General features: G+C 36.8%; 1 protein-coding gene across 42 annotated transcripts in view; it reads right to left on the bottom strand.

Annotated features, from left to right (window-relative positions):
- RBFOX1 (RNA binding fox-1 homolog 1) overlaps window positions 1-23,590 on the bottom strand; it is a 1,354,570-nt gene that overhangs the window by 66,431 nt on the left and 1,264,549 nt on the right. For 32 of the 42 annotated variants that reach the window (XM_069809866.1, XM_069809898.1, XM_069809864.1 and 29 more), the window contains 2 exons: window positions 21,714-21,767; window positions 3,146-3,226 (listed from right to left, as the gene is read on the bottom strand). In XM_069809866.1, coding sequence (XP_069665967.1) covers window positions 3,146-3,226; window positions 21,714-21,767 — 135 coding nt within the window. The remainder of the gene's footprint in view (window positions 1-3,145; window positions 3,227-21,713; window positions 21,768-23,590) is intronic. The other 10 variants (XM_069809863.1, XM_069809867.1, XM_069809869.1 and 7 more) reach the window with 1 other exon arrangement.

Here is a 23,590-nt window from a genome sequence, read left to right as displayed (position 1 = left end):
AGGAAAATTTTGAGGGATTTAACTGAAATCAGTTGTATTAGTTCTGTCCTCGAGATGCCAATACTATGGGAATCTACAGCAGCCAAGATGAGACCGTGAGCTTCCCTACTTTGGTTGTCTCAATAAGGCAAAGAATCTGTCTGTCCCACCAAGGGATGTGAACATATTTGCGTGCTGAAACTAGGCTTTCTACATAACAAATTGTCTATTCCCAGAATAGATGTGCAAATGAAAAACTGATCCAGGTCCCATCTTCTGCTTCAGCGTTAGAGAACAGATGAGGCATGAGAGACTATTGCTACTGATTTGTTCCACTGCTTGCAGAAGAAACAGCTCATTTCTTCCTGTATTATGCAAAGGGCCAGAAGTGATGGAAGGAAGCAGAGCCATGTTTCCACCTCCTGACATATTCAGAGGTGTAACTAATCACTGTACTGGGAAATGTACAATGTGATACATAAAATACATCCTGGGGAAACAAAACATCAGAAGGGAAAGAGTAGCTCCAAGAAATGCATTCTTCTTTCTGGTTAGCCAAAAAATGGGGTAAAAATATTCAGAGTCATCAGAGACTACTAGCGACCAATACAATTAAGAAGACAAAAAAATTAAGTGAGAAATAAAGCTAGTCAAATTTTAAAAAATGTATTTTACACCCATGTTTCAGTCCTTAATTCCTTCTAGAATATAACTCAGGAGCAAAAGATGAACAGTCAAGTTAAGGACAACATTTCTAAAAATGGGGACTATGCTCTTCCAAATATCTGAAAATTCCTAAATGCCATTAGCATTTAATGAACTCCAAACCTCTCAAACAGCTTTAAAAATCTCAGCTGACTCTTTCCCTTCTGTTAAAACAATTACAGATTTAAAACCTCTGAATTCTTACATTGTAGGCTGTTCTAAAATATTACACAGTTACAATACCAAAAGTAAGAGAATAAATGATTAACAAATTATTCAAAGATGAAGGCTGCAATATTGTTGTCTACATGGAATCATAATAGTGAAAGTATTGATCTCCTAGATGTTAATGTTGACTTATCAGTTATCATTTCAGTATTACAAATGTGCATAAAAATGGAATATAGAAGATCTTTAAAATAATAAAAGAAAGAAAATGGGACAAAACTCGAGCTTCATTTCTATTCACTTCTTAGAATTTCTTATAGAAATGGAACTATTTTACATCTTTACTGAAAGTTTTGTAATAAGGAGAAATAAAAAAACCAATTACAATCATTCGTAATTGTAGTAATTTCGTATTATTAGGAGTTGTGACCCTGTGGGGGGAACTACATTTTGGCAATAAGAAATACTATACATAATAAAAGAAAAATCATGACTTGCAGACACACAGGTTCAACAAAAGTGTAATAATTTCTACTGCAAGGGCTACTAGCAATCTCTGTTATGAAACTGTGTATTACACATTGCCCAGTGGGAGGCAGATAGGCAAAGTCTGTTTACTTATGTATTTGGCATAATTGAAAACAAACAGGTGTTTGTTAGGATATCATTATTCAAGGAGCACCACTGCAAAATAAGATTTTTCAAAGGATTGACTCATGAGACATAATCGAAACAGTGAAGTATAGAGCTTAGCTAGCTATACAATGACTATCTAGGGATTTAATAACAGTGGAAATACTGTACAATGTAACCAGCAACCCCAGAAATAAATTTCCTAGGACAGAACTCAGTGAAATCATAGGAGCAACAGGGCAAACTTAAAAAAAGGCTTTATTTAGAGTAATTTCCAGAAAATGAGAAACAAACACTGCCATCCCACCCCACCCCACCCCGCAAAAGGAGCTCCCTAACAGCGAGATGAATGAAATGTCTGCATAATTTTCTAGGAAAAGAATTTCAGCCAAAGATTGGTATTTCAGTCAAAAGACTAGTCAAAAAGGAATAGTGCACCAAAAACGTAAAAAAGGGAACATTGATTTAAACAGTAAGTATTTCATGTCTGTGGTACTACAAGGATTAAAAAGAACCACTGCTTGGGAAAGGTGACATAGTACAAAATATTCTTGGAGCATCTGGAAGCAAATGCAGATTTAACTGATATTTTCATTTCCAATTTAAAACACTTCATATATTTTGTTAGTTTGCTGTGTATTTGTAGGCTCCTGATTTGAAGGTAGACCCCCATATTTATACTGTAAAAGCAGCAGCTCTGGGGATGATATTCACAGCCTTTGACATAAGAGAGTTACATGACTGTAGAGATGATTGCTATGGAACTTTTTTGTCCTCATTCCTGGTTTTAATTAATAAAAAAAAAAAAATCCGTAATCTAGATAAGCTTTAAGAAAGTAGAACTGCATTCTAGATTGATAAAAAGCATATCTGATAACATTAAATCAGACAATGTAAAATATTTTCTTTATGGAGGACTGCTAAGAACATATAACAAATGCTGCTGTTCACCCTATTTCAGCAAGCAGCAATTATTACTATTCCATTTAGCTAGAGGCTTCTTATCTGACTAGATTGCAGAATGGGCATCAGTGGTACCACCCATACAATCTGCAACACTCTCAGAAGAGTCAGTTCTGCTTCTGCTTCAGAATTCTAGAGGACACATTTCTACTCCAAAGTTTTGTACAGAAAAAAGGCTGATGGCAGCATCTATTGTTTCAGCTTGTCTTTGCTATTTTTATTAGGGCCGCTTTTTATAATTCAAAAAACCCACTTGTACACAGTCTTTTAGCTTTTGTAAAAAAAACTTCATATCTATTTGCTTCCTGACACAGTCAAATGGTGGCGTGATATAAGACTTTTTGTTTATTAAATCACAGTTGTGACCAGGATAGAAAAAGAAACACAACTTCATCTTCTACACAAAATGCAGAGTGCGCAACAGTACTGGATTCCAAAAAATTTCACTGTTACTATAGAGCTTTTGACCATTTCTGTAGAACATTGCAATATAGGTTGTCTTTTTTTTAAATAAAATATACTCTGAGGATAAAGTTGCAACTGCATTACCTGTTGACATTACTTGCATATGTTTATAAATACCACATTTACCTTAAAAAGAGCTATTGGGAAAGTTTACATTTTTAGGGGGCTTAATTCACATTAATGTGCTTTTGTCACAAAACAGAACAAAACAAGAGCCATAACACTAGCTTACTTGTGGATGTGTATACTAGTGAACTGGGGGCACTGTACACGGGAGATCCCTCCTGGTTTGCCTGGCACAGCAGCACCCTGCCTACAAGAAAGAGAGAGAGAGTGGTATCTGGTTTTGGAACACTCAAACTAAACCTCAGTTTTCATCTCAAAACAGAAATAAAGTCATAACCGGAGCGGTGCAGTGAAGCAGGGGCACTTCTTGTCCTTCGACTTCAAAGCAGAAAGAGCCCCAGCCAACATGTACAATATTACATAGGAAACAGCAAACCACAGCCATCCCCCCAAATACAAACACCCCTTTTTTGTGCCACGAGGACGGTGGTGCCCGCCCTGAGCGTTCGCGGTGCGCGCCAGTCCCTCAGCCCGCTGCTCTCTCTCCCTCTCTGCCCTGTCTCTCCAAAACAGAAGGTGCCCCGTTAGCTCTGCGGCTGACGGGAGCCAGCAGCCCACCCACACCACCCACCTCCTGACTTCTCACCGCCCAAACCTGGGCCAAAATGAGAGGCTACTCAGGCGAACACAGCAGATAAATCAGACCGCAAAGCTCCCACATACAGATGTAAGGCCAAGTATGATCTCAGTTGTATTGCTTAAATTAACACTGGTGCAAGTGATTACTAATACATGTGAAGATTTCAGCAGGTTTTCATCAAATGAGAAATACATAAACACAAGCTACCTTCCAGTACATAAGCTGGATTCAGGATTAAGAACAAAACCAACTAAAAGAAATGAAAACTTTTTTTTTTTTTTCTTTTTAATAAAGGAAAAAAAAAGTTAAAGCAATAACCAAATCAATTTAAAACAACACTTTTGCAATGCATGTTCATTTTGAACAAATGACACAAGTTTAGGCTTGTTTCCTCTTTTTTAAATGAGCTTAAATAAAAAGCCTTACTAGTTCAACATCTTTCTTAAAATGATATTTTAGCAGTTTTAGCTGAATACGGATTGAACGTTGATTAGAGGTACAACTTTGATTAGGAACAACTGTACTTTCACACTAGGAAAAAAACTTCTGCACTTCTGGAATACAGTCCACCAGGAAAAGCAGGATGTGACACACCTCTTTTTGCAGATATATGTGTATATATCTGTACATACACACACAAAATTATATATATACATACACTGACATACTTCAAGCTGTCAGGATTTGTGAATCATGCAATTTCAAAAATATTAAATCTACATGAAGATTTGTGAGACTTTAGAAGTTGTGCATTGACTTATAAGCAATGTAACTCGACAGAGTCAAATATGTTTGGAAGGATAAGATTAATTACAAATGGTAGGCATGTTTTCCATATAGTATTACAAGAGCAATTCTCAACCTACATTCAGTTACCAGACCAGAGTTCTTTCAAAAAAATGTTTTAAAAAAATTTCTGTCATTAACCAGTTCTTTGATTATTGCTTGCAGCTGTCAGTTGGAGTAGAAAGACAGGAAATACTAAAGGAAAATAATTCTTGTAATTTACACAATTTAGCTAAGACTGTGAGCACTGGAAATCTCACGAAATATTATGCTTCCAACCTTCCCAGACAATAGCATACCCTTAACTAACAGGATTTGGAGATGCTTGCTTTTTTCCAGCTATCCACTACTAATCTGAAAGATAAAACAAGCTAAAAAAATTTTTTCCTTACTTTAAGACAGCACATAGTTGACTATATTGATATCTATCTCTGTCAGCCTTCCAAAAAAATCCACAACTGGAAGATATTCAATGAACATATACCTACTGAGATCCTAATGGCAAGCATCAGTTTCAGGCTGGTAGATAAACAGGACCTATCGACACACTTGCTTGACACTAGGAATGTGTACATTGGAATATGGAGGTATTTAACACCATAAATGCTTCAAAACTTGTGCTACTACAGAAGCCTGAAAATGAAAGTGAGCTGAAGATACAGAGGCATTCATTCAGCTGAGTGAAATCTGGAAAGGAATTATTAAAATCAGTAATTTTCATTAGATTTTAAGAATAATGTATCTATACATATTTACTAAACTTACTTGAAGTCATTAAAGATAAAGGTTTTCAGAAATTGAAGATTACAGTTTATTTATATTATTCAACATAAACTCTAGATGACACTTTGTTCGCTCCATGGTCCATAGATATTTTCCAGTTTTTTGCAGCTAACATTCTTACATTTTTTCTGATTTCATCTCATACAAATCTAATTTTCCCTACTCTAGTCTTCTACTTTCTAATGAAAGTACTTCAAAACAGATGCCTTTTTCATCCATGCTACAAGAGTGTATTTAATTTGTTGCACAGAGCTTTCTAATTATATTTTGACAATCTGCCTTCGAATTCGTACACAAAATTAATAAGAATACCTAAACCACTATTATTAGATTTTATTAGAAAAATGTGGAACTTTTTAATCTACTTTTGTGAGAAAAGATTATTTATGCTGCATCTAATTTTGTTATTAAAAGTATTAAAATTGTAATTAATACAACTGGGGAAAGATTGAATTATTTACAGTAAGATCTTCTGGATAAACCTCAGAACATTGAAACAATCCGTAAATTCCCTAATGGAAAAAAATATATATTTTTTTTCCTCTGGAATACTAAATTCTAGCATGACAGAATAAAAGTGGGGTTTTTTTAAGAAAGAGGATCTTCATATAAATTTTTTAATACTTCTGTTCAAACTGTTAACTTAATAATATCGTGGAACTGATGAACTTCAAAAAATTAGTGTCATGCAAGAGCTCATCCTTAATTCTGCAATGCCTTCCGTACCAGAATATTTAAGGCTGATATTTTCTCCTTAAGAACAATCTGCATGCTTTTTTCTAATATAAGCATCTACTTATTTGGTCACAGCAGATGTGACCAGTGATACAGGCTTTTGGAGATCACCAGCTGAAAGCCCCTCCTGACTCACTCCATCAAAAGGATCAGAAAAACCTCACCATATATATCTGAAGAGTGTACTCTCTACAGGCACACCGGAGAGCTTTAGACAGACCAGTGGCAGAAGGGAAACTGAGGCAGCCATGCTGCTGGGTGTAACGGGAGAGCAACAGTGTGCAGCTGCTGAGCGAGCCGACGGGTTGTGCCGCCCACAGCAGGTGGCTGTGCTGGGGCAGGGCACGGTGGTGTCAGCTGAGCGCTGCCGTGTGACTCCAGAGATCCCCCAGACTGATTCACCACTTGTCCTTGGCGTACAGGCTGGCAGCATGGACAAAAACATACTTTTCAGGATCCAGAAATATTCCCACTCATACTTCTCTTCCTCCAATGTTTTCTCCTACAGTCCATGATTAAGAATGTACTGTTTGATTAGGTTCTTTGTTGAAGCACTATAGTTATTTTGAGAAAATAATTACTCTAAAAATATTCAGGGCTGTAAGGAAAATGATGTGAAGTCATAAATATTTTTAGAATACAAAAAATTCATTTCCCAGTGGTTCCAAGATATTTGATTGAAAGTATTTTTCTAATTTTTTTCATACTTCCAAAAATAAGGGTTTGTGTATAGTTCTTATTTACATGATTTATATAAATTAATCTACAGAGCATAAGTGGATGATGCACAGACTACTCACTGGCTATACATGACATATGACGAAGTTCACTGTATTTCTCAAATACTCAGGTAGCCAAGAAGTACCCAGGATCGACAACAGGAGGACTTTCCAGTAAATCATAAAGGATTTGAAATCACCTCTCTTAAAATAGCTTTTAGGTCTAACTGGAACCACTGTGTAGCCAGCACTACAAACAGCTTAAAAGTAAAGACCTGGAGTAAGTTTAAAAGAATTTGCACAACTAGTTGGAATCTCTTATGGCATCCTTTGTGGAAGTATAAATTGAAACATCTTCAGCAGAAAAAAATTAATACCATTAGTTAAAATTACACTGCTGATGTAAAATTAACAGTGTCGCAAGGCCTTGATCATAGGAATAGCTCTCTCCTGTCACAAGAACTAGTTGAAACTTTTAGAAACCTTCACTATCAGACCTGTATAAAGTTGATGTAGCACTACCAAGAACCTGGGTTTACAATGCATTACCTCCCAGCAGAGATGGCTTTAGTACTTTTGCTCACGACCAAAGAGTTTCCATGCTGTTGTTTATTCCCCCAGGAATTTTGGGGATTTACAAAAGGGAAGAGGACAGAAGTTGCACTGTAGTACCCTGTTACATCCCAGGGCAAAACTGCAACATGTTACTAAGTGAGACAAAGGGGAAAAACTGATTTCCTACTTTCACTCTGGGAATCCTAAAACCCTCAGCTTCATATAAAGCTCTTCAGACAGCTCCAAAGATGACAGTGGTACTGAGTTCTATATAGGGTACAAGTACCTCCATCATAACAAGAGGGTAATCACATAAGAATTTTCAGTGGCAGAAATTAATCAAGTCAATATCCAGGGCTGGTCTACATTGGGTAGTAGTGCACAGGTAGCTAAAATGACAGTTTATAACATAGGAACTAAGGAAGTTGCTACATACAAGGAGATTTAGTGAAGATGACATCACTCTAATCCATTGTGCACTTAGCTTCCTGGTTAAAACAGCTCTTCTTTATACATATTTATTCTATTGTGTTACCATTAAGAGCTTCTTACTGGTTTTGGCAACTAAGTACCAGTTCATATATTCTATAATACTATTTACCAAAAAAACCCAAACTCACATGAAAAACTGAAGAAAAGCTAAAAATATTTGTGTCCCATTTTCTCTATATTATTATAAAATGCTATTTTATTATTCTAATCTAAAAGCTGTGTTATTTAATAAATTCAGGGATTGTTATTTCCTTTTCCCTTTTTCCCAATACAGCTGGATGTGACACAGCCCAATGTTTCCTCAGTCATTCTGGTCACTGTTTTTCTTTGTACCTTTTGCAACTATTATTCTTATACACTTAATTACTCTTCCATATACAATGCATGAAGAAAACCATAAGGCTGCGTATAAGGAGATTTGCTGGTGTATCAAAGATCCTCATAAACAATGGATGTCCACTCTTGATTTGCTGTTCAGTGTAATTTAATATTGGTCTTTCCAGACAGAAATAGCATTATCTTTGTTCTGGTTTGAAATATTTTTTAATGATGGGTTATTTCAAAATGTGTCACAGAAATGGATCAGGAACACCTAACAAAGGCCACTGTTGTACAATAATAGTTTATATTAGCTTCTATTGTCCCATCTGACTAGGGAATTTAAAGAGAGTATCTTGAATACATAATAGTTGTTAAGTGTTCTCTTATCCTTTCATTATCTATAGTCAAACTACATGGCATTAGTATGCTTTTAAATATGCTGTTAATTCCAAAAAGAGTGCTTCTTGAGTGCCTTCAGTTATGTGGGATCCTTCTACAAATGGAATAATACTCCTTCAGATTTTAACACAACCCTTCATGGATGGTTGTGTTGACACATTGAATTGTTTGCACACACAGCCCAGAAAGCCAACTGTATCCTGGGCTGCACCAGAAGCAGCGTGACCAGCAGGTCGAGGGAGGTGATTCTCCCCCTCTACTCCGCTCCGGTGAGACCCCCACTGGCGTACGGTGTTCAGCTCTGGGCCTCCCAGCATAAGAAGGTCACGGACCTGTTGGAGTGGGTCCAGAGGAGGGCCACGAAGATGATCAGAGGGCTGGAGCACCTCTCCTATGAAGACAGGCTGAGAGAGTCGGGGTTGTTCAGCCTGGAGAAGAGAAGGCTCCGGGGAGACCTTACAGCAGCCTGCCAGTACCTAAAGGGGGCCTTTAGGAGAGGGACTTTTTATAAGGGCATGCAGTGATCGGACAAGGGGTAATGGCTTTAAACTGAAAGAGGGTAGATTTAGATTAGATGTAAGGAAGACATTCTTTACAATGAGGGTGCTGAAACACTGGACCAGGTTGCCCAGAGAGGTGGGAGATGCTCCATTCCTGAAAATATTCAAGGTCGAGTTGGATGGAGCTCTGAGCAACCTGATCTAGTTGAAGATGTCCCTGCTCATTGCAGGGGGGTTGGACTAGATGACCTTTAAAGGTCCCTTCCAACCCAAACTATTCTATGATTCTATGATCCTTTATTCATAAGGAATAAAGTAGCTTCATCCAAAAATAAACACATCCTTTCTTCCGATGCGTTAAAAATAGAAACAAAACCTATATTTGATTCCCTCAAAGTTATATATGGAGTTTCACTTAAACAAAAGAATTGCATGGTAGGGAGGAGAAACTAAAGTAGCTGATGTCCAAAGGTGAGTTCCTTAAGTCCAAATCAGTATCTATATTACCTTCTGACAGCAAACCTGAAATATATCCAGTTATTGAATAACCTGCGTATACTTGCTACTGGTAATGAGACTGAGAATCTGTGCTCTATACATACACTTACACAGTAAGTCCCTGACCCACACATAACCTCACATAGGTTATTAAAAACACGGGGGTAGGGGTGGGTAGAAAAAGACAAGGGTGGTGGAGGTATGTGTCTCCAAGACATTTTATGGGATGTCTTTATTCAAAAATTCTATTTAAGATGCCAGTTTTCCTTCCACCACTTTTCTAAGCATAGTACATGTTTCTTTATTATCACCTCTCTTAGAGTGTCACAAAACCACTCAATGAACTTAGGCAATGACTCGGGGAACGGCAATGCATGTTACACAAACATCATTTGTAATCCATCCTTCCAATTATTCTTTGCTGGTCATATCATTCCAAGCTTTTGGGAAACAGACCTCTCTCCCCTGTTACATATGTTCAGTATAGTAAGTCACATACCGGGGTTGGTAGGTGTTTATATCATGTAAGTAAAAGTCAGATGAGCAGCAAAGTTTGCAGCTCTGGTAAGAATTTTGTGTGAGATTCTCCTAATTCCCCTCTCCCCACCTCTTCCTTCTGTAGTATATATAATTCATCACAAGGTAACAAGGTGCTTCAGGATCTCTCCTTCTCCAGGACCTGACAAACCATACACAACTGATCAAACTACCTACCAGTATGTCCTGTGGTGTCTTAGACGGGGAAAGACCTTGTGGATAGCACAGGAGCTGGGAAGCGGCAAATTCTTTTAAGCTCTGCTCCCATGCCGACATCCTTTTCCTGCCTCACAATGTGATGACTTGCTTTAAAACTTCATCAAGGAAAAGTGGAAAGGTATATCCACTAGTGATCCAGTAAAGTTCTCAAAGGTTGCTTTAGGAGGAATAGCTTGACAATGCAGCATGGCATAATCACTGGGGGTTAGTGGCAAATTTAGGCTGTGCCATGGTACTGTTGGTATGAGGCAAAGTAACACCAGCTTAAAAACACACGCTGTGTGACTGACTCCTTTCTATTTTCATTAGCATGCCAACCTTACCATAGATGGGCTGTATTTCTCAGGAACAATTTATGTAATGTTTCCATTCACAATGTAAAACAGTTATAATAAACCCTCCTTCCCAAACATAATTTAAAAGTTAATAATCAGCCACAGACATGCCTTGTCTTGTAACCAAAATGTCACAGAAACTCAATGGCTGCTTGTACCAAAATACGTAACAAGCCTAGAGAGTTTACCTGTGCTTGTTAATGAATTGGCATCCAAGTGTAAATCCTTATTCACCAAAAAATCTAAAACTGGAAACGTACTATGTAATCACGTAAAAAAATTGGAATGGTACTGTCAGTATTGCCCACAACTGTAACTTTCCTACAAAATATGTTTACTATATGACATATATACGCAATTTCAGGTGCACATAAATTGATATTCAGTGATATTCACTGCCATTATCTTACACTGGGAGATGTGTCCCACTGAAGTTGTTCAGGACCTCTGAAAATCAAATCTTTATTCCTAATCTTTCTAGGTCCTCCCAGCATACTAAAAGGTATGTAAATGATGGTTACTCTTGGTTCATTTGTAACTTTGAGAAACAAACATGAGAGAAATTCTGAAGTATAAATATAAACTCTGGGCTGGTATTATACTATTCTTGAAATAGGATACTTGAGAATATAAAAAATACATTTATATTCTGCTGATAACAAAAATGGGTCTCATTCATACATCTGCCTGATGAATAAAGACTGCAATATGAATAGAATCACAGAATAAATGAAACTGGAGCCTTTCTGCTCAAACACGAACACTACAGTTCCACCATGGCCCTGGAGGGATTACACGTAGATGTGTTTATACTTTATCCTCTCATATTGTGTCAAGACACTATTTTCTGTGTAAATTACCTATTTCAGTAAATCGATAAAACAGAGATGCAAATCTAATGCAATTAGATGCAGAGATGCAAATGACTAATCCCTCAGTTCTATTTACTTACCCCAGTGGATGCTGGTTTTAACTTACAAATAAAATTCTACTCTGAATGACAAGCTGAGAATAGAAAAGAGCAAAAATTGAATCATCATGCATAATCCTGGCTTTAGTTAGTTTATTTCTTCCCTAGCCCATTCAGATTCCAGAATTTCAGTAGCATGAAAAAACATTACAAAAACGGTATTGCAATGTTTCCAAACTTTCCAAAACACTCGCTTTTACTAGAAACACTTCTGTGCTTGGAGATTTCCCCCAAAACAATTTGCACAAAGAAAATCTGACAGAGGCAAACTGACAGAGATTGTGTACCACTGTAAAGCACAATTTCATCTCAGCTACCTCCACAAATGAGTAAACGAATGAAAACTCAGTATTTTGAAATTTACTCTCAATAAGTATTGTGAAATGCAATTACAATGCAAATATATCAGGGATTCTGTCATCCAATGCCCAAAATGGGGAAAAAAAATGCAGAAGACAAAACAGGAAACATTAGCTATATGTTTGGAATACAATTCAACATAATCTTAAGCTGCTTTAGCATTAATTTACAGATGTAATTAAGGTTTAACACACAGCAGAGTTGTTTTCCATTCCACTTAACTGTATTAACTTTACATTTCATATATTACTTTATTACTTTACATTTCAGAATAGTTTGTCTGCCTGACTGTCCATCCTAACGCATGGATCTTCCTAACTTCGTTATTCTTCTAATCAGAGGAATTTATTCCTCTGCATAAATGCTATTAACTTATCTAATTATCCCACCCAGTCCTGAACAAACAACTGTTTTAGTGATGACCCTGTAGTTTGTGTTAAATTTTCTTCTGAGAAATTCTTAAGCCATTGCTTTTTACATATATCCATAGCTGGTATTTGAATTGCGGTCTCAGTTTTATTCTATCAGACAACCGTCATGCATATGGTAGCCCAGACCTCAGGTCCAGACAGTGCACAGCCAGGCTGACCTGTATTGTCAAGTAATTAGTGAGACAGTAGCAGTAGCTATAAAACAGCTGGTTTTATATCCAGCCTCTAAACCTACATTATACGCAGTCTGGAGAGTTTACTCTGGACCAGGTTTAGTCTTGTCCCCTGAAGCAGACAACCCCACCACACACCGTTCAAGACTGTCCAAAAGCCAATTTGTGTGACATACAGCAGTCAGTGTGCATGTGGAGCTTCCAGTACAGTTCCCAGTGCAGTTTCTTGCAAACAGAATCTATTTCATGTGTACTAAACCTGCTCTGCAAACTCCAAGCCAGCATGTAGCAAGCAGGGATAATTGTCAGATTTACTTGAAAACCATACTAGTGCTGCAAACTAATGTATGAACAAGACAAGGCCAGGGAGACAATTGTGGAAAAAAATATCTCCGTATAATATTTATAATTAGACAGTTTTAGGCTGCCACCATATTTATTTAGCTTATTTTTGGTCCATCACTAATCAGGAAGCCATAGAACATATGTTCACTAACCACCAGAATGATGTTTAAATAAGAGAAGTCCAAGAATTATTTTTCCTGAAAAGATTGTCTTTATGATTAAAGCACAGTACTTAACTTTCTTTTTAGCCCTTTAAAAATTGATCAATTACATACAAAATAAAAAATATTTGAACCAACATACAAGAAGCTAGAAGCAACGTAAGAACAAAGAAAGGATGTTACAGCTCCTGCTTGATCAGAACACTTTCTTTGGTTTTACCGAAGTAACATTTAAACAAACAAGGCAAACTGCATACTAGGTGAAATTCAGAGAAACACGGAAACATGGCCAGCAGATCAAGAGCTGTTGTTACCCCCACAACACACACACACTTGGTGCCAGCAAGACTGCACCTGGAATACTGCATTCTGTTTTTAAACCTACTGCCACTCCAGTTCAACTGAGATGTGGAGAAACTGGAGAGGATCTGTTGGAGTGAAACCAAGATGGGCAGGGGTCTAGAGCTCATGTCCTGTGAAGAGAAGTTGAGGGAACTGAACTTGATTTGTCTGGCAAAGAGGAAGTTAAAAGGCAATCTAATAGCTTTCTCTACTTGAAGGGAAGTTACAAAGATGATGGAGCCAAAACCTCATTGGAATCATAGCAGATGATAATACAAAAGGTCAAGGACCACCAACTGTAGCTTGGGAGGTTTAGGTTGGACATTAGGAAAAAGTTTTTCACTAGGAGGGCAGAGCAGCACTGGAAAAAGTTACTCAAAGAAGATCATAAATCTCTATCTTGTAACAGAGTCACGATGTATACAGATTAATGGCTCACCTGATCTAGCACAGGTCTTAGTCCTGCTTCAAAAAGAAGGACTGAGTGACCTCCAGAAGTCAGTCCCAAGCCACATTTCTATAATTTTGTTAAGAAGTGTCTGGTCTAGTGTCAAAAATATTATTTTATGGGTGTGAAATGTCCAGGTTAGAGTATGATCACCATTGCATTCCACATTATGCTAGATCTGGGAGGGAGCTGCTCAAACGTATTATACCAGCTCAGTGGAGAAAAGAGAAGCTCCACAGAAGAATGCTCCTTCAAACAAAAGCAGCCTTAAACATAAAGGTATGTATGTGAGATGAGGGGGACTACTTGAGTAGCTGGCAACTCAGCTGAACAGATCATTTGACTACAAAACTACATGTCAAGATGTAATCTGAATACTTTGACTTGGTGGCCATTGACTGTAATGCAAGAATGTGACCTTCACACTGCCCCTTATAGTCCCAACCATCTTGCTGTCATTTGAGTGGCATTTTGACATGTTGGATATAAATAAAAAAATTAAATTTTCAAAATCATCGAAAGTGCCCACCTAAGGTAAAGTACAAGATGACAGCAAGCATGATGCTCTTCTCACAGGTGTTACCCTAGTTTCCAACCATTTGCAGCTCAAGGACTTCCTAAGCCCAAAGCAGCTTCTGTGTATTTAATAATGGTCAGTGGATTTCCCTCCCATGAGCTAACTCTAACATACTTTTAACACACGTGGTGTTCTGTGCTAGAATAAGGTACTAAATCAAGTAAGTTGCAATCATAATCACATGTTTAATTATGGTTATACCTGGTCCTGTATTCATCCAGCAACTCACAGAACACGTGTTAAAGTAGAATTCAGGTTTACTCATGCACAGGAATTTATCATTCCAAGCCTACCTCATACACATTGTTTTACCTTTTGGTCAGATGTTATAAAAGGAGCAAGTTTACCTAAACAAATCAAGAAATTTTCATAGGTGCTATCCAGCAGAACTACCACTGAGGCAATTTATTACCTAGCAGTTCAAAGGGGAAAGCAGGTTTTTGAGTTAGGACCTCAGAATGAGGAAAGGCATCTTACTCCTTTGTATAAAACATGCAAGCCATACAGGACGAACAGAGGCTAGAGAACCTTTGCCATACATTGGTCCTACTTTCTTCCTTAAAATACCTATTTAAATAGACTTTTTCTGTTCTTCTGTGTATTACTCCCTTTCTACGTGTTTTTTCCCTCCCAGAACAGCTAATATAACAATTCTTCACCTCGCCTTCCTGCCTTAACTTTGTGCTTTGCACTCATGCCAGCTCTATCAACTTGTTAGCACTGTTCTGTCATCTCAGAGTACTCTTTGTCTACCTACAATAACAACTGATATGACTTCCAGAAAAACAGTCAGAGATCCAACCTATCACTGGAGAATGGTGTAAGGCTAGTAATACTACACCGTACTGGGGATGCAGCACTAACTCACACTTAATAACTCTAAATCCATTGACTCCCAGTAGTGAGATAGGGTCAGTGTGGTTCTGCTGTGTAGTCACCTAAGACAAGTTGAAGTGGGATATCTCAGTAGTATTAACTCAGGCTGACATACAGAAAACTCAAGATCTATGTCTCAGCAAGACTACCAACAAGCAAACAGATCAAACACCCCCCCACCGCCCCCAAACACCTCCTTTCCCCTGTTTTGAAAGAACTCAGACTTTCAGCAAATACGCAGTTTCTGTTTTTCCAGATTCTATTTGTGCACAAATTCATCACAATCCAGTATCAAATGATTCCTCTATACCAGACTGTGGTCAAAATTCCCAAACCTTTACATTGAAGAAGGAGGAACTCCCTTCTTAACCATTCTCTATCTTCTGGTATAAAGCTCTATCTACAGTTCAAGATTTACCATGAAATAATCAACTGTATGGAATTTCTTTTAGAGATCACGTAGGAACAGGATCAAAGCCTAAGCGTAAATGGTGTTATTAAATATACATCTAAACAGAAGAAACATGTTTAAAAGGGTAATACTGACAGTATCTGTGATTTTCTCTTTAAAATGTGTAGACTTCGATACAATGATAAATATAGGTTGATTAACCTTGTTCCAGATTTAAATGTATAACCAATTAACTAAATTAATCTTTCAAAAAATAACAGTCATTGGCATTATTCTTTGAATAATCCTTGTTTAGTTTCCATGATGGTACACATTTTAATGAAAAACTCATTATAATGTAGCATAAGGCATAATTAATTCTGGAAGATTTTTTTGAGTAAATAGCCAGTACAGATGCTGAATTCCATTTTTCCATCAGCTTTATTAATCTTTCATAAACCAGTATTTCCACTATAATGGCTTGTAACAGCTCCAAAGAAGTTTTAGAAATGCATTAGCTGTCATCAGTGGTGTTAATCTAACTAGGATGTCATAATTTGTATGATGGTACTTTAACATTATGATTTTGGAAACAACACTTACAGCTTTGTTTTATGCTTTGAAAAGGAGCATCTATATATAACAGATGGAATATTAAATAATAATTATTTAATTTTTCTGTAGTTAGAAAATTACTTAACCTGTTTAGCTAACAGTGTTGAGTATACATTTATTTAGGAAAATCTGCTTAGTCAATGGCTAAGTTCAAATCTAAGTGTACCTAATCAAAGACAGCCAATTTTAACCAAAGTTATACTTTACAGATATGGTACAGTGAACTTTTACCCTAGGATTAGAATTGCTGTGCAAGCATATAATTCAGCTTCACAAACTCCAAACACCTTCACTGGGAAGAGTTTCTAGGGTATTTGCTGAGCTTGTGCAAGAGTCATTTAAATTCAAAGAGAAACACTAGAAAGATGAAATGAATCCCAGGTGCTCTTACACTCCAGAAATAGATGCTTTAAGACAGGAACAAAGAGAATTAGTGTTAGCAAACATACAGAAATCCTCTCTTCCCCTGGATTCCTCTTGTTTAAGTGCATGTTTTTATATATATAGTACTATGGTATTTCCTACCTTCTGAATTATATATAACATTATTCTTCAAAGTTTTAAACAAACTTGTGAAAGGAAGTTTGTTACAAAATCTGCTGCTTGGAGGATACTGCTAGCTTCCAAATCCACAGCATGCTAAAAAGCCCCAGGCATCTAAAACTTCTCTGTCTTCTGAGGGCATATAAAATAGTCAAAAGCACACGCTCTTCCCCTTTCCTTCATTTTAACTGATGGGGAAAATTTTCCAAGCCACCTTGGAATAATAACTACTAACTGCCCAAGAACTTGGGTGCCTACAATAGTCCTCACTGGGTTAAGACTATTCATGAAGCGAAAACAACTACTCAGCTATGTAGGATGACTCTTGAAACTAGCTTCTGAAAAACTTCTAGCACTTCATGACTATTCAGGAAAAATAATATGTAATCAGTTGCCTAAGTGAAAGGAGAATGGGATGTCTATTACTTGTCATTGAGCTGTGCTCCATGACTACTTCTAAAGATTCTTCTTCACTAGTCTTAAGTCCTTTCTTTCTCCACTGCCAACTTAAATTTTGATATTTTTGAAATATTGTTTGTTGCTTATGACCAGACAAGAATATTTCCTCATGCAGGTCACTGTGAATTCAACTGTTGTCTGAAAGAAGATTCACCAGATTTCCAGGTAATTTCTGTAACATCTTTTCCCTCACCTTGCATACTGGAACTGTCAAAAAGAAGCCTGTCCAACAGGTATGTGCCCTAAAATATATTATCTGCCACTTACAAGGACAAAGTTTTTTTAAAATGGCCCTACTGTGTCTCAAGCTATCTGCTTTAAAGGACTGATCTGTTGTAGTAATACGGGTGCAACAATATTCTACATTCCATTAAGGAGAGTGTAAGACAGTGTTCCAAAATTCATCATTCCAAAAATCAAAAGAGAAAAAAAAAAAAGATCTGAAATAACTGAAAGGAACAACATGGAACTTTGCTTTCAGACTGCCTGAGGCTGAAAGGAAGGCTAGGTATTACAGATAAAATATACATTATATAAAAACAAATAAGCAGGTAAAAACGATATTATAACAAACCACGGAAACAAAGAATGTAACAACTTACAGTAAGAAATTACCAGAGTACTCCTAGTAAAGAAACCAAATTGCAAATCTGCATTTTGCCAGCCATAGATGAGTGTATGGGGGAAGGTAACAGACACAAGCTTAACATAGCAAAATTATGGGTCACTATGGGAAGGATTTAAAATTGGATGGATACACAAATAAATGAAAAATGTATCCCAGTTTACATGAAGACTTTGTGAGACAAATCACACAGTGATTCTTACAAAGTTCCTCATTAGGACCTGCCTAAGAACTTGATAAATAGTTTACTGGAGAAGTGAAGCTGAAATGGAAATGATAACTGCATTAAGCATTTCTGTCTCATAAGGAGGAAAAGTACCTTAAATAGTATCCTTTTATTTACTAGAAGATGACTATGTGGACATGAGTCAATTTTTTAGAAATTACCTATCAATTACAATAGACGGAAAAGTGAAATTCTGTGAAATGCTGAAAACGATAAATGCAAAGAATCACCGTCCTTTTGTTTTGTATGAAATGCCATTTCAGGACTTCCCAGCAGACCTGTGGGAAGGGCAGGAGGTATGCCAGTTAGCCAGTTCCCCAGCACATCCAGTCGGCAGCTGTTAGGAAGACTTGCTAGGCCCCAGAATGACAACAGCAGCCTTCAAATTGCACTTTGTGAACGTGTCACTGGAAATCCATATTAATGCCACCACCTGACCTAAAGAGCCGTATTCCTGTAGCGTTCTAATTTACTACAGCATGAGCATTTCAAAGTCAGCAAAACAGTCTTAGAAGGGCTACTCAGGAAAAAGAATCTGTAGTGTTTTGTACATATATAGTGTCTTCCAGTCCCCAAGTAATACTTTACTTACATAGTGCCTGTTGTGCATCTGCTATGTATCTCATAGTCTCCATTTTTAGCTGTCATGCGTTTCCTCAATAAAGGTTTTCTTTTACAGAAGTGTACATTCAGAAAAAAAGCAGAGCTATAACAATCATGTCACTGGTCCTACTGTTTACCATTATCTTCAAGGTTTTAGGGTTGATTTACATTGCGTTCCTCCCTATTTGACTTTAATTGTCTGCTTCAAGTTGTCAGGACATAACTATATCTTAGATTTGCATTGCATTAGGGGATCTTTTCCTTTCTCTATTGATCTTGTCTTATGGAGTAATTTAACTCAATTCTAATTTTCTTTTGCATGCGGGGTGCTCTCTATCCAAGGAAGTGAGTTATGTGTATTCAAGTGGTGCATCTTATGAATCTTGTTAAGCTTTACCGCCTTATAGCCCGCACTGATGGAATATTTAATCACAGAAATGAGCTGGCAGATATGATGTACAATACGGTTAAGCCTTGCGGCGTGTGTCTTCACCGGCAATTGAGAAACGGGTGAATTTGCCATTCATCAGTGCCATCGTGACAGCTTTGTATAACCTTCTGGTTTTTTACTTATTTATGAAGATTAAAGGTACTTTAAATCAACAGTTTCTCTGCAAATGTATCAGCTTTATTTCAGAAGTGGCCACATTTTTCATCATTTATTAGGAGCTAAAGGAACTTCTTGCACTGACTATGAAAGAGTTGGTACAATTTTAACATGACAGTGTTGGAGACAATAATTAAACCAAATAACTAGAACTTTGGCTGTCTTAAAAATCACATTTCTAATTTTATAATCTTCAAAAGTGCAATTGCTTCTTCTCCAAGTAAGGTGGCGGGGGTGGACACAAAAGGAAAGATACGTCGCAGTATTCTATTATAGCATGCAAGAACTGCATTGATCTTTTACTGTCTCATTTTCTAACGACTTTAAGAGAGCTGCACAGAGCTTTTTTCTTTTTTTTTTTTAACTAAATTGCTTAAAAGAAAGTTTAAATGTCTGAGAAAAAATTATCTTTTAGTCAATACAGAAAATATGCATTTGATACGCATTTAAAAAAAATTAAACTGCTTGCATGTATAAACAGAAAAAATCTGAAATACATGAAGTATCTTGATAGAACTTTCTGCATAGGTGTGGTGGAGTGCATGTCATAATTCATAAAATTAAATTAATACTCTTCTAATGGTAATTAAAGATTCTCATTAAGAAGGGCAAACACCTCCCTTGTGTTGGCAATAAAAATGCACTTGGGACTTTAGGAGGTTATACAAAAAAATCAATAACCTGCCATTTTATAATTAAAAGACAAAATAAATGTTAGGGAAAAGTCCAGTAAATTAGGAAAATTACCTTCAGGAGAGATTGAAAATATTGATTTTAATTTACAAACTATGTGAACTCTTCGTGCCCTACTTCATGAGACAATTATAAGTCAGATTGTTAATTCTGCATACGTATTAGAAAATTGATTACTGTACTATGGGAATATTATTATATTTGTCATTAACACAAAGTCATTTATATAAAATGACTAATAACTCTGACTTTCTAATTTATGCAGGTTCAGGGCTGGTTCACTAACTACTCAAAGGAGATCAATGTTAAATTCCTGTTTTCAACGTAGGCATACATCAAGGAAGGAAATAAATTCTGCCTACGCTAAATATTGCAATTCCATGAATGCCAAGTTAGTATTTTTATTATACTCTGCCACTTTTATAACACAATACCCTAAATGGAACATTTTTATCTATGTTAGTAGACACCACTGGATGTATTACAGGCAGCTTTTTTAAAATAAATATCTGTTTGTAACAGTAGTCCTAGCTGACAATTTTTATCTCTTGAAGTCCCTTGAACTAACGAAAGTTTTTCACCTATGTCTGGTGGAGGCTTGAATATCTCCGTGAATGGAGATTCCCCAGCTTCTGTGGGCCACCTCTTCACATGCTTAACCAGCATCTGTGAAAAATGCTTTCCTAATATCTGATCTTTACTTGCTGTAAAGAATGTATTCTACAATTACCTCTTTATTTTCAATTACCTGAGTGTGTGACAATGGATAAAAATTTTCTTTTTTTTTAAAACATGATTAGGTATTTGCATCCAGTACAAATCGATATACAAATGGATGCCCCCCCAGACAACTGAAAAACAGATCCAAATGGAAAACTAAAAAATTCCCAGAGTTTCCCATGAAAGTCATGGAAGACTCATATAAGATTGTGAACCTAGGAAAGGAAGGCAACTTTATTACTTATTAGAAATATTTGGAGTTACAGTGATTATTTTAGTCTTACATGTAAATAATTAGCTTTCAAAAAATGGCTTTTTTGGACTTCCTAGTAATTGTGTTTATGGGTGGGATTAAAATTCCTCTGAAATCAACTGGGGTTTGGAGTACAACCATGTTTGGTTTCAATACTGTTGCTAAAGCACATTTAGAAACTGTTGCTAGCAATGACTGAGTTCAGGTAGAAAAAGACTGTATCTCATCAACCCCAAATTGTAACTAGGATCAGAATGCTACCTCAGTGAAGACTCAAGAGGTAATATAGATTATAAATTCAGAAATTTTAAGAAACTGAAAACTAAATATAAAATTTAAAGAAAAATGTTCAAAAAACCCATTATGAACACAGATGTTCTATACTTACGCATATCTAGGTACATGCATATGCATAAAATATATTTTTATAGATAGACTTTTTTGGTTTTGTTGCTCACTAGGCTTAAATAATTCCTTGAGGAAAGTGACTGTACTGAAATATAAAATAAAATATAAATAAAATAAAAAACAAATAAAAACTCGTGTAAAACTAGGATATTGCAGTACATTTCATATTATACTATCTACTTTCCAATAAAAAGATATTCATATATCTTCTATATACACTTTAGTATGCCCAGGTAACTGTTAAAATCCTGCATCACAAACCTGTAAATGACTTGCACATAATGTGAATCAAACACAGAAACCAAACCTTACAGCAAACATGTATTTTGCATGTTTTTAAAGAGTATTAAAATAAAATATGGCACAGACAACTATAGCATAATCCTTACCTGCATAGAATTCTGGACTATAAACTGCACCAACAACTGGATTTAATTTCCAGCCTGCAGCAAACATAAAAACATAACTGAGTTAATACTACAATTAGTGAGGACAATAATAATTTTTTAATTTTACTTTTCTATGGAGGTATACAGATAAAATGGCTTCAAAAAAGGCCATTTTAATGAAAGTTGTATAGGCATCTTAGCTTACCGATCTTTAATATCAGACTGAAGTATGGAAATAAGTAATGAAACAAGGCATTCTTTGGACATGTAGTACTGGGATAAATTATCAGGTGAATTACCTTGGCTGCAATGCACAGTCGCCATGGATTTATTCCCTTAACTTTTGGAATTAAGTCAGAACTAGTTCAGGTATCCCTATATCATGTAGTACCAGAGTAGATCAGTTCTTTTTCATTGCTCTAACTCTCTGGTTACAAGCCAGAGAGACCAAAACAGTTCATTTGCTGGACATAAATGTTTCTGATAAGCACGTGTTAGTGTAGGTTACAAGGCAATCAAATAATCTGAGCATTTTTGATTCTACTCTGTGAAAAACGAAAGCGTAGACACTGTATGGAAACGTCTATTGTGACAAGAAACAGATTTGCGCGCTGTAGGATCCCAGTCAAACGCCCGAGACTTTTTTCCATTTGCATTTGTACATCAGACTGCACGCACTGAAACAGGACGACTACAGGCAGGTACCGGAAGTGACTGTACCGCCTGCATTTACAGCCGATAAACGCTGTTAGCATGTTGCTATGGAGTAGCCGGCATGTAAGAAAATGCTGCAGTCACGTTCTGCAAAGCTCTTAAGTGGTACAAATGCAGCCCCTGCCTTTGACTTAAATGATCTCTGTCCTCCCACAGCTGGCATAAAACCAAAGCACAGAACCAACAGATATTCTGTATCACGTGTTCTGGCCAAACTCCAAAGAGTTGCTGTCATGTCCTTACACCCGACACGGCATTTCCAGGTAAGCCTGGGGCGCAGAGGCTCCCTGCAGAAGCAGGGCCTGTATTCAAAGCGTACGTGATGCTGAAGACAGCAATGCGGAAGGAACTGAAGGGGAAAGGGTGAGAGAACAGCAGGAGAAAGCACTGGCAAACTCGTTAGCTTTCTCAGCCGATTATCTTTGCGTTTTGCTCAGCCACAGGTGGATCCACTCCAGACTCCACAGACCATCCCCCCCACCCAGGCCCTTTTTTTCTTTAGTGTTTGAACAATTAGTTGAAGTACTGGGACTGAAAAATTAGGGATTTTCCAAAAGCACATTTGAATCAGAGGAGTAGGAAGCACCACTTCTAATTGGGAATAAAGAAAAAAACCTGAGGAAAAGCATCTTTTAAACTCAAGAACTATAGTATAAATAGATCCTACAAGTATGCTGCTGGAAACAAAATGCCATCAAGACAGGGACAACAAGGCTTTTCAAAATCAGAAGATCCAAGATTAGAGGAATTTAAATGCAAACTGTATTGAGGCTTGTTTCGGCCTTGGCCATATCATGTAATGCAAAAGCACAATAGAAGACCAGAAGACCATAATGCATTATAAGACTGAAGAAGTGTAATACAAAAATCCCAATAATAACACAAAAGAAAACTATTCCTACCCTTTAAAAATACTGTTTTCTCTATCTGATGCACAGTAATTATTTACCAGTAATTAACTGTTCAGTAACTGAGGTGAGGGGTGGTTTTGAAATGCAACTCATTAATAAGTTCAAATAGAGCAAAGAGCAGCATTGCATTCAATCTGCTCTGTGGAAATAATTGCAGTTGCTATACAGTTATGGAAGCTGAAAAACGGCCAACCAAGAAGGGCTAAAATTACTTTCCTCCTGAAAATATCACAGGATTTTTACCTGACCCTT

This window comes from Haliaeetus albicilla, chromosome 22 (assembly GCF_947461875.1).
Source record: "Haliaeetus albicilla chromosome 22, bHalAlb1.1, whole genome shotgun sequence".
NCBI classification, from domain to species: Eukaryota; Metazoa; Chordata; class Aves; order Accipitriformes; family Accipitridae; genus Haliaeetus; species Haliaeetus albicilla.
The sequence above is the reverse complement of the archived record's forward strand: the minus strand, read 5'-3'. Positions and strand labels throughout refer to the sequence as shown.